This window comes from Ascaphus truei, chromosome 1, assembly GCF_040206685.1.
Source record: "Ascaphus truei isolate aAscTru1 chromosome 1, aAscTru1.hap1, whole genome shotgun sequence".
Taxonomy (NCBI): domain Eukaryota; kingdom Metazoa; phylum Chordata; class Amphibia; order Anura; family Ascaphidae; genus Ascaphus; species Ascaphus truei.
Window position 1 is genome coordinate 449,331,665 of NC_134483.1, and position 15,292 is coordinate 449,346,956.

The 15,292-nt window shown below is 39.8% G+C and overlaps 1 protein-coding gene across 1 annotated transcript in view; it reads left to right on the forward strand.

Annotated features, from left to right (window-relative positions):
• The window catches only part of LOC142503772 (bifunctional heparan sulfate N-deacetylase/N-sulfotransferase 4), a 381,904-nt gene that overhangs the window by 144,935 nt on the left and 221,677 nt on the right, over positions 1 to 15,292 (forward strand). Inside the window, exons 3-4 of the mRNA XM_075616452.1 lie at positions 1,078 to 1,165; positions 8,546 to 8,700. Coding sequence (XP_075472567.1) covers positions 1,078 to 1,165; positions 8,546 to 8,700 — 243 coding nt within the window. The remainder of the gene's footprint in view (positions 1 to 1,077; positions 1,166 to 8,545; positions 8,701 to 15,292) is intronic.

Below are 15,292 nucleotides of genomic sequence, written 5' to 3' on the forward strand. Positions count from 1 at the left end.
TCTCACACTTCCCCCTCTATTCCTCAATCTCTCCCCCTCCCTCTCTTACACCCCCTCTCTATTTTCACTCCCTCCCATCCGCTATCACTAAATTAGCCCGTCTTACTTACTCATTCCCACTCCCTCAATACCCCCTCCTCACACTCATTTCTCCCTCCTCCCCTAGCCACATATACAATTCTTCCCAATACCTATACAATCCCCCCACTCACAATAATTATCCCCCACAATACACACACAATACCCCCCAAATACAGGCACCACTAACCGCCCAAATACCAACACTACTATCCCCCCAAATGCAGACCCAACTACACCCTACCAAATACTGACACTATTACCCTCCAAATGCCAATACCCGTGCAGATACAAAAACCTTGCCGAATACCACCACTCCTCCCACAGATACAATTACCACTAACCCCAGATACAATTACCACTACCTCTTCCAGATACAATTACCACTACTACCCCCCAGAAACAATTACCACTACATTCCCCAGATACAATTACCACTGCCATCCACAGATTCAATTACCACAACCCCCAGATACAATTACCACTACCCCCATAGATACAATTACAACTACTACCCCAGATACAATTACCACTAATACCCCCGCCAGATACAATTACCTCTTACATTAGGTTGCTGCCTCTGAACCCCGGCTCTTCCCAGCTAATGCAGGCCTCTTCCCATATAGGGCCTCCCTGTCTCTCACATCGGGCCTGCCTGCCCCTCTCTCTCTCACCGGTGCATGCCAGAAGCTGGACCAAATGTCTTGAGAGGAGAGAGAGGTATGGCATGGGAAGAGGCAGGCAGCCGCTCAGGAGAGCTGGGGCACAAAAGTGAAGTAGGTGGCAACCAGAGGTAAGTAGTAATTGTATCTGGGGGTCTAGTAGTAGTTGTTGTATCTACAGCTCCGGCTAGCCAGGACCCACGGGCCAGGACCACTTGTCCCGGCTCTCCCCCACTATCAGCAAATCTGTGTGGAATTATTGATTGAATAATCATATAACGTACTATACATTAGTGCTTATTTCCCTAACTGAGTGTTAATTTCTTATATTTTCCAGGCATTACTAGAGACGCAAAGTTTATTGCGCACTCATGTTGCAAATTTCACCTTTAATCTTGGATTTTCAGGGAAGTTTTATCACACAGGTAAGAATTTAAATTGTATTATATTCTTGTTATATTGTCAAATAATATTATTATTATTATTATTATTATTATTATTATTATTATTATTATAATACATGGAACAGGAGAAGAGGAAAGCCAGAACTGTATGAACATAAATGTCCAAAACACCTGTTTCTCACTGAGAAAACATCTATCACGGCAAAAGCAGGTAGCCACTGACACTGAGTAAATGCTCTACATTTTGAGTGTTTAAATGCTCTACAGCAAGCACAAAGATGGAATAGTAAGACTCCAGAAAGAAGGGCTGAGATACTGTATGTAGAGGAAGGCAAAGACAAAACAGGCAGTCTCAATAACCATTTTTGCTCAGTTTTCATCTCATCAGAAAGTGATGGCAGAGACCAGAATTGAATCAGTTTTAACAGGAATTTAAATGAGGAGGCAATGCCAGTCACTTTAAGTAGGAGAAAATCCTAAGCGACTGAGTAAAATAAAGTGTAAAGAAGGAATAAAGTTAAAATAGAAACATCCTTTGCTCAGAAAGTAGTAGTAATGTGCAGGATGGTTAGGGGGAGCGGTAGGGAAGTGTGACAGGGCTGCTTGTACTTTTGTAGAAGTTAAATGCATGTTTGCTTTCTGGCATCAAGTGCACCACTTTATCTTTCTTTCATTCTGTTTCTGTCTTTTTTTGCTGGGCCCAGCGATCTTTTTTTTGTTTCCTTTATCTGAACTTTACTAACCTTTAATGTGGTGTCCTGAGGTCAGTCAGTACAATACAGGTCTGGTTGGAGTTAAACACAGTTTGATGTTACACAGCCATGGGCAGTCTCTGTTAAAAAGGAAAAGGGCGTTTACTTCCTGCATACCATTCAGGGTGGATTATACCATGGTATGGAGGGGGGGAATTAAAATAAGTGATACTGAATGTCATTTATTTTGCAGAGTAAAGACATGCATGGGATGTTTGTAAAAGGTACTGTTTTGGGGCTTGCTATAGAAAATTGTATGTTGTGTGAAGTGTATTATGTTTGCAAATTGTGTAAGTTTTGGGGAGACAACTCCCCTGTGTGGTTTACTTCATTTGTTTGTGTCCTAATTAACCAGTAATAAAAGGGAGGGAGTTTCTTTCCCTGGGGCCTGCTGCACTCCTTGTTGCTGCTATGTGATATGAGGTTGTCTCTTTCTGAACTCCTTATTGCTGTTATGTGATATGAGGATGTCTGTGGAACTTCAGTGAAAGGATGCAAACTTTCTAATGCAGATATTGCTGGCTATTCTGTGGCTAGAGACATCACGCTGGGAGAACTGGTTGTTGTACACCTGAATGTGGAATCCCTAATAAAAAGAAGGTTCAGAGAACAGCAAAAGCCTCTTTCATTCTTCTCAGGGTCTGATGCTGCTGCTTCTTTAAATAAAGGCTGGGACTCAACCTTTCCCAGGAAGGAGGTTAGGTTTATACAGGAATAAAAACTAATAACATGAAGAAGATGTCAGAAATACATTGTGTACTTCTAAAATTCCTTGTACCTGACAAACAGGGTATCAATAAGGGACCTATTATCCTTTTGGGTGTCGGCTATAACAGCATTATATTTTGGGTACATTAGTGGGATACTATGATTTGGGCTCTGGATCAGTACTCCTAATTTGTCAATAGATTACCATCTGTACTTATTATGAATTTACAGTAGCTAAGTGTTGTTTGATGGACTAACACATTTTAACAACATTTCTTGTATATATTTATATGTATCAATTTTCATCTATATGCTGCTAGGTATCTTTTTTTAATTTATAACCACATTGAAAGCTATTTTTTTTAACATTGATTACATACTACTACAGTACCTGTTTATTTTTGTTTAGTGCAGTATGCGATGCTTTGTTCTTCTTGATGTTACAAAGAAGGAATAGTAAGACTAAGACAAAAGGGAAGGAAATGGTGCTTGGATTGATATACTGTATCACAAAATTAGGAAAGCATTAAAACTATTAGTTTGTATACCCTAGAAGAAATGTGGGAATGGATGATTTGGTTAACTGTATTAAAAATTTAAAGAATGGAAGTGTTTTTCAAAGAAAAACGAATTCTAGAACAACAGATCATACACTAACCAGATAAGTATTCCTTTACTGAAAGTGTAGTGCTTACAATAAATGGTCTGCCAGATAGGTGGCACCAGGTCATGAATTAAATTATTAATTAGGGCCCCAAAAGCTCTCCACCGCCTTAACTTAATATGCCTAAAACTGAGCACCAAATATTTCCTCAAAAATCGGGCCTAATATCCCCTTTTTTCATCACAGTAAACAGTTCTACCATCTAACCTGCCTGTCGCCAAAGCACATTACCTACAGTAACAGTGACATTTGACTTTTCCCTTTCCTTCTCCGTTCACATTCATTGCATGGCTAAACTTGACGCTTCTTCCTCTGTAATATTGCCAACATCCGCCATTTCCTCTGTCACGCTACTGCTAAAACTCTATTGCATGCCCCTATCCCCTCCTGTCTGGATTATTGTAACATACTGCTAACAGGCCTCCCTGCCTCCCAACTTTCTCCTTTGCAATCTATCCAAATTTCTGCTGCTAGAATAATTTAACTTTCTCCCAAAACAGTTTCTGCTCATCTCCTCTTTAAATCCCATCCCACCTACAAAGTTCTCCTCTTACCTTCAAGGCTCTCCACTCATCTGCTCCTTCCTACATATCATCTTTGATCTCTCGCTATGCCCCTGTTCCTCTCCTATGCTCTACCCATAACTGTCTTCTCTCCAACCCTTTCACCTAAACAGCTCCCTACCTTTAAGACAAATCTTAAAAGGCATCTCTGAAATGAAGCATTCCAATAGCCTGGACTCATGGCTGCTGTGCCACGGCCACAATTGTTTCTGCAACCATTGTGGCCAAGCACTGCCATCTTCTGCAGTTATCACTCACCTGCAGTCTCTGTAAATCTCCTAAAATATTACTTAGATTGTAAGCTCTCAAGAACAGGGATTTCCTTTCTTATGGTCTGGTCTTATTTGTTGCACTTATTGTACACTTTATCATCTCTTTGTAAATCGCTATGCATACTGTGGGTGCTATATGAATAAAGATATACATACATACAAGCAAGTGTCCCTCTTGTTCATTTTGAAGTTAAACATTCAGATGTAGGCAGATATATTGTCAAGTATTCCCCCTGGAAAGCTGAAAGCTGAATTTCAGTTCCGGAACCCCCTGCTTCTCGAGTTACAGGCCCCGGTATAGCTCTGCAAAGTTCAAATAGTCCGGCCAAGTGACACAGGAGAATTAAACCTGCAGATAGATACCTTCATCCCATACTGCACCGACACACTTTATTCGAGCAAATACCCAGTATGTACCTGGCAGATACCTGGAATGCACCGCTCCTCACCTCTGACAAGCCCCGTTGCGTTTGCCTTCCCAGCCTGGGTTCATGCCTGGCTGACGGGCGGCTGATCTGTTAAATGATAATGATTAGGATTTAATAGGCTGCAATGCTTCGCGTGTCTACCAGATGGCATAAATTCATGAATTGTAATGCAGTATATATATATATACTGTGCAGTATTGCAGCCAGCGGGAATAAAATGCTTCAATCCCTGCTTAGAAAATACCTCAATGCACTCGGGCAGAAAACAGTCACAAACCTCAATACACCCGGGTATACCCGAATTCGTGGGACTAGCCGAGCTCGAATAAAGTGTGTCGCCAGTGTACCATGGCCTGTATTTTGGGAAGCAGGGGACACCCGGGGATGACATTAATGTGGCTCAGTTCCAGAGAACCCCTGCTTCAATACTATGCAGTTAAAATAAAATAAAAGCAGCTTCAGTACATTAGCGGCTAATTGCACAGGTAATGAAGGGGTTAAACCATAGTACCTGTTTTGTTGGGGGTAGAGGAGGAGTATGAAGGAGGTAGTTGCCCCAGGGTGGATGGTTAGGTCTACCGAGCAGGTTGCGGGAGGGGTTAACATGACAGTACTGTAAAATACATTACACAGTAGGCAAAACCCCATTGATTGTCGCTGTGATAATCTATCTGTGATAATCTATCCCCACAATGGGAGCACAGATTACCACAATGGCAATGAATGGGCAACCTAAAAAAAAATCCAAAAAATAAAATAACTTACAATTAAATTAAAAAAAAATTAGCCAAAAAAAATTGATTTGTTTTTTTGTTTTTATTTAATTGTAATGTATTTTAATTTATGGTTATTTTTCTTTTATGTCGCCCAATCATTGCCATTGTGACTATCTGTACTTCCATTGGGGGCAAAAGTTACCACAGTGACAATCAATGTAATTTTTGCCTACTATGTAATGTATTGTTCAGTATTGTAATGTCAATTTTATTTTACTATCTATTATTATTTTTATTTTATTTTTAAATGGACAAAAGTGCTATTAGCCCCATTTGGTTAATAGTGCTTTTGCCCATTTGTATGTGTGGTAATGGGGTTATAGAGGGTGGGGGATGGGCTAGTTGTCCCAGAAAGTGTGGTTAGGCAGGAGAGGGGTTAACTGTTTAATTACCATTGTGGTTAAATAACCGCTTAAGTGATTAAGGGGTTACAGGCCAGTAGTTTTTTTATTTTTTATTTTACTGTCGATGCAATGGAGTAGGAAGACAAGAAGAACCAGAAGGACAAGGATGAAAATGGCCTTCATCCTGTCAGGGGCATGTACAACTTTTATTTACTATATACTGGCTGGCTAAAGTTTTATTTTTAACGATCAAAAGCACTGTTACTTACAGATCTGAATATTAGGACTTTTGCCCTTTACTGAATGTTATTAACCGTTTGGCTATACGTGATTTTGCCCAGTTATATGTGATGTGATGGGGTAAAGGGGGTGGGAGAAGGAGGTAGTTGGCACAGGGTGAATGGTTAGGCATCCCGGGCTGGTAGGGCAGGGGTTTAACCCCCTTAATTACCATAGCGGTTACAACCACTAAGGTTAACCCATCTCACAACTTTCCCGGGATGCCTAACCACCCTTCATGGCACAACTACACAACACTCTTCAACCACTCCATTAAAACACCAGTAAAACCTTAATTAGCTTAGCGGTAGTTTCCGATAAGGTAATTAAGGGGTTACTGGTTGGACATCAGCCCTTAAATGTTGGTGAAGAAGATCCTGGCAGGGGTATGTAAAACATTTATTAATTTAATTTGTACTGTATTTTACTGTAGCTATATTTGAATGGGCAAAAGCGCTAATAGCCATATTTGGCTACTAGGACATTTGTCCATTCCTTTATGGTGGGTTGTTTTTGGGGGTAGAGGGGGTGTGTGAAAGGGGTATTTGCCCTGGGTGGGTGGTTAGGCCTCTCAGGTGGGCAGTGGAAGGGTTTAACCCATTCATTACCTTGGTGGGATCAGAATCGGACTGATGTGTCTCTTTGAGACTGATGCAGTCTCATCAGTAGGATTGACATACAGTAGCTGGAGTCTGATTCAGAAGCAGGGACCCCCCACAGTGTTAATCCTGATGGGCGATTCCCCACTGGGCTGCACTTTGCCATGAAGACTCCATTTTCGGTCGGCGGTTCACCAGTACATGTGCTGCAGCAGGTTATAGATGAAGGGGGCTATATGTGTAGTCCATTCAAATTGAAAGAAACCCATGCATTGGTCTTTGATGTATATCACTTAATCCAGCAATGGCTTTTCTAATGCCAAATAAATTAAATAATGTTTGGCCTGAACTCTCAAATATTGCTCATTGCGGTCATAGGAACCACGTAAAATTGTGGGCCTAATGAGAGGACTATAATGGTGGCTGCAGTGGAGCAGTCCTGAAGAATACTTTTAAATACCACTTTTTATTTGAGAGTTCATTGGGCATGAGCAAAATAGGGGTTGTGTGAAATAATAAATGGACGAAGGACCTGCAACATCTTTCTTTTTTAGGTCCTCCATAAAGATAGCACTTGCACCAGACTACCAGCAAGTGATGTATGGTATAACTAGCAAGGAATTCAGTGTACTGCTTGGTATAGAACAAATATATACTGAATTGGGAAAAAGGTCAGTGATTAATTGCAGTCTAAAGCTTTGGGTAGCATTTTAGGAAAATCAGCATACTAGATTGGTCAAGTTCCCTGTAAGTATCCCTTCAAGTGCACTTCATTCTTTAATAATTACCATTACAGTAGTTTGAAAAAGAAATGTATGCATCAACATACTTCTCAACTTGTTATTCCAACTTTGCTTTAATATAAGCAGTGGACTAAGACCGCTCTTACCCGTATTAAGGGTCAATGGATACGCAACATGACTTAAACATACTTCAGTTGCAGGAACAGGATTGGACAGCCAATGATGTGCAGCTCTCTTACAATGAACATAAGCAGGAGGTAAAGGTGTAATTTAGGAAGACAAATTAACTCTGCATTCTTTTATAAATTATTGTCTAAAGCTGGGATGGAACAATAAATGAAGCCACATTAACATGGCTCCCTGAGCTGTGCAGGCAAACATCCACCTTAGTAGCAGTAAAAAGGAATAATTTATTACTTTTGTATTCCATTATAAATTAAAATAGTTAAGGAAACTGTTTAAATATGCAATTTTGCAATTGTGTACATAAAATAACTGTTGTATAACTTTAAATTTCACTTCAAATATACTTTTGTTTTATATGGTAGAATAAGACTGTTTTATTTATTATTGTAAAACAGTATCAGTGACTAAGGTTTTTATAAAGTATCTACAACAGCTAATCTATACAGTATAATCAGACTTGAAAATGAGTCTGAGTAGAGAGGATTTTTCTGTAGTATGATACAAATCACAAACAGAGATAATGGTGTTTTATGGTGGTTTTATCATGACATTTAATGCATAATACAATTACATTTTGCCATTATTTTTTTAAACAAACTTAATTATTGTCTGTTAAATATCATGTTTGGAAAGTACTGAGGAATTATATACTGAAGATTTATTACTGCATAAAATATTAACTTGGGTAATGAACTCACGTTTTCATGAATGCAGATAATAAATGTAGGCAATTTAGGTTGGTTATAAATAGTGTTTCCCAGTTGCATTATATATTTTTTGATAGCATTTCGACGTTCTAGTTTGGAAAATAGTAGTAGCAAAGAGAAAAAAAAGATTATAAACTAAATAGTCACCAAATTAATAATGCATTATAGAAAGGAATGAACAAAAAGACTGGGATTGTATACTAATGGAACACATACCCTGTATGTGATCAGTGCATCTACCTGTATAGTTATGTCACATGAATATGTTTAGGGCAATTAAGGTACTGTAATAGCAATAGATTTAACATTACATTTCTGTTTAAAAAAAAAAATCTGTATCAAATACTTGGTTTAGAAATACATGTTCTGTTTGCTTGAAGGAACTATTGAGGAGGATGAAGGAGATGACTTATTGTTGGGATCTGTGGATGAGTTTTGGTGGTTTCCTCATATGTGGAGTCACATGCAGCCTCATCTCTTCCATAATGAGTCCTCACTGGTGGAACAAATGGTTCTTAACAAAGAGTTTGCACAGGTGAGTGATTGATTACTATTGAAAGCAATGGTTTTTGTTCTTTCAAAAATTTGGTGCTATTATTTTGCCCAGTTTTGCACCCGTTATCAACAGGAAAAAAATAATTTACAGCCAAATTTACATATACAAATATTTACTCTATTGCGAACAAATATTGTCTTCTGGCTTATTGTCCATCAAATATAATATGAATATTGAAAGGATAAAAGGGTACACGATAACATTGAAAAGAAAAAGTGTAATGGCTAGAACACTCCTTATTCTACTTTTTGAAATGTGGTGGATGGAAGAATAGTTTGTAGAAATGGATAATGCTGAAGGGCAATGATCAACATCATCGTCGTCGTCGTCGTCATCATCATCATCATCATCATCATCATCATTTTTACGTACGTGCAGCACACACATTAAACTAAGGGGGCATAACAATACTTTACAGTCAGTTTGGTAACTACTACAATTAAATACAATTATTTTGTTACACAAGAGAGACAGCAAAATTCAGAGTTATAATAATAAATGGCTGTATTAAATGAATACAGGTTATACACATTCAGTTTACAGATATTTCATGGACAGTTAGAGATATGATTATGGGCATAAGTAACATTTGCATAGAGGATTAAAAATGTGTTAGCTGAGGTAGGGGAGACCTTTAATTGTTGATATGAGTCCCTGCCTCAAAGAACTTACAATTGATATGCAGGGCAAGTTGAGTTAATGGGTACAGGGGATGAGAGGGTTCGCGAGTTTCAAATTGTAATAGATCTGTAACATTACCAAAAATCAGCAAACAGCAGCTAAAGGGGACTCCCTTTGGCTGCCCTTGGCAGCCACCAAAGGTTCACGCTTTTGGGGTAACTCAGGGGTTATGTCCTGGGGATTCTTTTGATGAAATAAAAAAAGCAGCATAGCCCAGTACTGGAACTCAGTCAGACATGCAGGGGTGAGGGGATGATGAGAATTCCAGGTGGTATTTGGATGGATTTTGTCCTCATGCTGTTAGCCCCTTCCACATTGGCTTGGTGAACATGAGGCATATTGGGAGGCTCTCTGAGGGAAACGCCTTTGGGGAAACTCAAGTGTTATGTCCCAGAGATTCTTTTGCAGAAATTACACAATAGACAACAGAAAGGAGATACCCACTCAAACCTCAAATGAGAAAAATAGGTAGAAGCAGTAGAGGAAGGAATGAAGACAGCAAAAATCTGAACCAAAGGTTTCTCCGAGTTTATTGAGAATAGGCAAGAGAGCCACCAATTGTATGCACACAGTTACCTATCAAATTGTATGATAGGTCCAACTATTGTAAGCCCATCTGTGAGAATGGAGCTTGAACATTGAAACATAGCAGAAATAGGTGGCAGTAAGATATGCCAGAGTATTAGTGAGAGAATGGCTAAATGTATAAGCCCCCTGCAAGTTGCTGGTGAATGGAACAATGACTGATCATTCTAAAAATGAATTTGAATAGATAAAGCTAACATAAATAAGGAGCAAAAAAGCAATAACAAATGCACTCATTAAGGTCAGTTATCATGCAGTGAATTTAAAAAGACATACTGTACATACCTAAGAAGGTCTCAGGGCATGGAGACCCCTTCTGCCTATTAATGTCATATACAGATGCTACAGAGTTGAATCTCAGGGGCGTATTCTAGTAGGTTTGGTAACTTTGCTGCCATCTCAAACCTAATGGTTTGTCATTTGTGTTTTCACGGTATTCAGAAAGAATCTGAAACCATTTCCACATGTCTCAAACAGTGAGTTAGGAAAATACCAATACCGCTCGGGATAGCAGCGATGTAATCTCAGCCGGAAAGTTCTCCCCATACGATCTGGCCGCAGTCTGCAATAGCTGCATAGAGAGAGCTACACAGAGAGCCGCATCCCTGAAGAGCTCTTACGGGCAATGGCAGTGTTTTTATTTACATTTTAATACTAGTGTATGGGAGCAGGGGGTCTCCGGAGCTGAACCGCATTAATTTCAGGTCCGGGGATCCCCTGCTTCCCACGATACAAGCCTAGGTATGGGGTTCCCGTATCTCTTATGCATTTTTAATGACCCGGCCACATGATGCAGGAAATTTAAACATTGCAGGTGGATACCGGCACCCCATCCCGGGGCCTGTAACTCAGGAAGCAGGGGTTCCCCGGACCTGAAATTAACAGGGTTCAGCTCCAGAGACTCCCTGCTCTAGTATTAAAATGTAAATAAAATCATCTTCATTACCATAGCGACTAGCCACTAAGGCAATGAAGGGGTTAAAACTGAGTAACTGTTTTTTTAGGGGTACATGGGGTGGATGAAGGGAGTGGTTGCCCCAGGGTGGGTGGATAGGCCTGCTGGGAAGGTTGCAAAAGGAGTAAACCTCTTCACTACCATTGGGGTGGTAAAAACAATGGTAATGAAGGGGTTAACCACTCCCGCAATACACAGAAGAGGCCTAACCACACCCATCCCTGGGGAAACTACCCCCTTCACCCAATCCTTTTTACCCCAAGAAACATTAAAATACAACAACCCTACTAACCACCTCCTCTACCCCCAACAAACCCCTCAACACATACAGTACAATAATGGTCAACATTACTATTATCCAGATATGAATAATAGCTCATTTGTCCATTAAAAATAAAACATTATCCAACCAGCATAAAATAAATGAAACTTGCACTTACCCCTACCAGGATGAAGGCCATCCTTGTCTTCGTGCTCATCTTCCTCCCTGTCCTGCATGGCAGAAACATAACAATAAAAAACAAACTAGTGGCCACTAACCCCTTAATCACCTTAGCGGTTAGTAACTGCTATAGTAATTAAGGGGTTAACCCCCCGCTCCGCTAAACAATCACCCAAAAATACACAATTAAACAAACCAAGCACCAAAAAAACACAATTAAATAAACCAAGCAACAAAAATACATAATTAAACAAATCAAGCATCAAAAATACACAAGGAAAAATACCAAGCACCAAAAAAACAATATAAAATAACAAGCACCAAAAATACATAACAATTAAATAAAAACAAGTATTTGCCAAAAAATACATTGCTTGTCACTGTATTTATCAATAGCTCCTAAACGGCATAGGTAAACACATTGGTAATGATGGGGCAGCAACCGCTTCATCCTCGACACAGTGCTCCTCAACATCTGGTAAGTCTTTCTTCTTATTTATTCTTTCTTCTTTATCTTCATCTGTACTTGTAACCCAATGAGGCGGATATGGTCCCATCGGCTTCTTAAAATCAAATGAGACAGGACAGGCCTTATATGAGGCCTGTGATGTCACATTTGAGTGTCATATGGTATACCCCTAATCCGATTGGATGAGTTTTTTAGGATGTGACAACATTAAAAGGGAGGTACGTCACATCCTTAAAAAATAGCTGCCATTACATGGTACTATTACCAATCGGATTGTGAGATATAACATGTGAGGTATCACATGGTACACACGTAATTCGATTGGTTGAAGTACCATGTGACAGCTTTCATTTTTTTTTTAAAGAATATGACATAATCTTAAAGGTATGATGTCACATCCTTTGAAAAAAATGGCTACCATCACATGGTACTTCAGCCAATCGGATTGTGAGATATACCATGTTGTACACCCCCAATCGGATTGGTTGTAGTACCATGTCATGGCAGCCATTTTTTTTAAGGATGTGACGTACCTCCCTTTTGATGACGTCACATCCTTTTAAAAAAAAAGTAATCTGCCAAATGGTACACCATCCAATCGGATTGGGGGTGTACCATCTGACACTCAAATGTGATGTCACAGGCCTTATATATAAGGCCTGTCCCGTCTCATTTGAGTTTAAGAAGCTGGCGGGGCCAAATCCGCCTCATTGGATTATAAGTACAGATGAAGATAAAGAAAAAGAACGACTTGAGATGTTGAGGAGCAATACATCGAGGATGAAGATGTTGCCGTTGGACTCGGAATCAGATGTTGAATACGTCAAAAGTAAGAAAACCATTGATTGTATTTTTTTATTCATTGCGTTATTTTATTTTTTTAGGTAGCCTATTAACTTCCAATGTGTTTATCTATGCCCCTTTAGGGCTATAGATAAATACAGTGACAAGAAATGCATTTTTTGGCAAATGCTTGTTTTTATTTAATTGTTATGTTTTATGGTGCTTGTTTTATTTAATGGTATGTATTTATGTTATGTAATGTTATGTATTTTTGGTGCTTGTTATTTTTTTTATTGTGCATTTTTGTTGCTTGTTTTTTTTTAATTGTGTTTTTTGATGCTTTTTTTATTGCTTTGTATTTTTGGTGATTGTTTTTTTTTAGGATGTCCAGTGATTGCCATAGTGGCAAATCATGCCATATTATATGGGCATGGTGTGCCACTTTGCCAATTAATGGGTAGAGGGTGGGGGTAGTTGCCTCAGGGAGGGTGGTTAGACATCCTGGGTGGGTAGCAGGGAAGTTGGGTTAACCCCTTAATTACTATAGCGGTTACAATCTGCTATGGTGATTAAGGGGTTAGTGGCCATTAGTTTGTATTTTGATTGTACTGTTGTTACACATGGAGGACATGACGTGGAGGACAGCGATGAGGACAGCCTTCATCCTGGTAGGGGTAAGTTGAACTTTTATTTACTTTATGCTGGCTGGATAAGGTTTTATTTTTAATGGCAACTGAGCAATTATCCATATCTGGATAATAGTAATTTTGCCCATTAATGTTCTGTATGTGTTTGGGGGGGGTTGGGGGTAGAGGGGATGCCAATTCATTGTCATTGGGGTTATGGTATGGGACATAGCTAACCACACTGGCCATCAATGGGTATATTGGCAAGTATTGGGTTTTAATGTTTATTGTGGGTAGCGGAGGTGGGTAAAGATGGTATTTGGCCAGTGGTGGGTGTTTATGCCTATCGGGTGCGTAGCGGGAGGGGTTAACCCCTTAATTTCCTTAGCGGCAGTAACCGCTAAAGTAATGAAGGGGTTAACTCCTCCCGCTACCCTCCTGCAAGGCCTAACCACCCACCTCAGGTCAAATTCCACCTTCACCCACCATCTCTACACACAACAAACTGAGCACTGGTGTTTAACCCCTTCATTGCCTTAGTGGTTAGCCGCTAAGTTCATGAAGCTGCCTGGAAATGTATTTTGTTTTGCATTGGATGGGAGCTGGAGCTGGTAATAATGTGTATCAGCTCCGGAGACACCCAGCTTCAATTCAATGCAATAGAAATAAAAAATAAGGTCTACTTGCAAATCCAATCCTGCTACCCTAGGGGTGGCGAGATGAAATGTGCAAGTTGCCTGCTAGCTGAGAGCCTTGATGATATTCTCGTAGCTAATAGAATATGGTAGTTTTAGAAAAAATGCGAGTTGGAGCTCTTTTTGAGCTCTTGTGTGTTTTAGTCGTGGCGCTACCGCTCTTCAAGGAGCATTTCCAGAACGAGTTTGACAGTTCATCGGAGCTTTCTCAATAGAAAATCTGCCAAATTGTTCGGTAAGTGCTAAAAAACCTTGATGAATTATTGAAGTTTATAGAATAGGCTCCTCATTGTTTATCTGAGTTAAATACAGGTCATTGTGTAACTTCATTGGGTTAATTGGGTCAATTAAATTACTCATCTAGAGAGCTTTGTAAGTCAGAACTAGGGTTTTAAATTTGATTCTAGAGGATATGGGAAGCAAGTGTAGTGATTTGCATAGTGGCGCAGCAGAAGTAGGGCAGCAGCGGAGTGCAGCCTGCATCAGAATTTTGAATGGATTGGAGTTGGGACAGACAGACAAGGGGAATGACAACTAAGAGAAGGTTGCAGTAGTCAAGGCGTAACAACAGATGCAGCGGCCGTTATTCGAATAAATCATGGAGCCGTTTTCGTGTGCTCTGCTGTATTCCACTCGGCATAAACACGACCAATCACCCCAGGCACACGTGTTTATCGCGGTTGCTTTGTTTGAATGTCATGGATTCTGTTTCGTATACGTGGCAGAAATGAACACATTGTAATGTGTAAAGTGCTGTACTGCTACTGTGTCAATTTCAGTGTTTAACACTTTTTAACACTAAAATGACATTTTCTGCACTCGCATCTTAGGGTGGGATGGTTGGAAGAAATCACATGCCATGACATGGGTATTCCGAGTAATACAACGTGTGAAGTGTTCGAATAACGGCTGCTGCATCTGTAGATGAGTGAGGAAATTCGGATTTTAGTATCATCAGGAGTGAAAGAATATTTCAGAGTCTATATCCTTGGGATATTTTTTTTAAATGTTATTAACATATTACTGAAACAGAGGGTATCTGGACCTGACCCTCTTTAATTTCAGGTCTGGGGACCCCCTGCTTCCTGAGGTAAAGGCCCCAGTATGGGAGGCCAGTACAGTATCTCCAGCAAGTTTCGTTCTCCCACATCACTTGACGCAGGACCTTTAAACTTGTAGGAGATACCGGCACCCCATAAGGAGGTCTTTAACTTGGGAAGCAGGGGGTCGCCAGACCTGAATTTAATAGGGTTCAGGTCCAGAGACCCACTGCTTCAGTAATAATTAATAAAATGTCAATAAAAACTGTGTGGTCACCTGTAAGAGCTGTGCAGG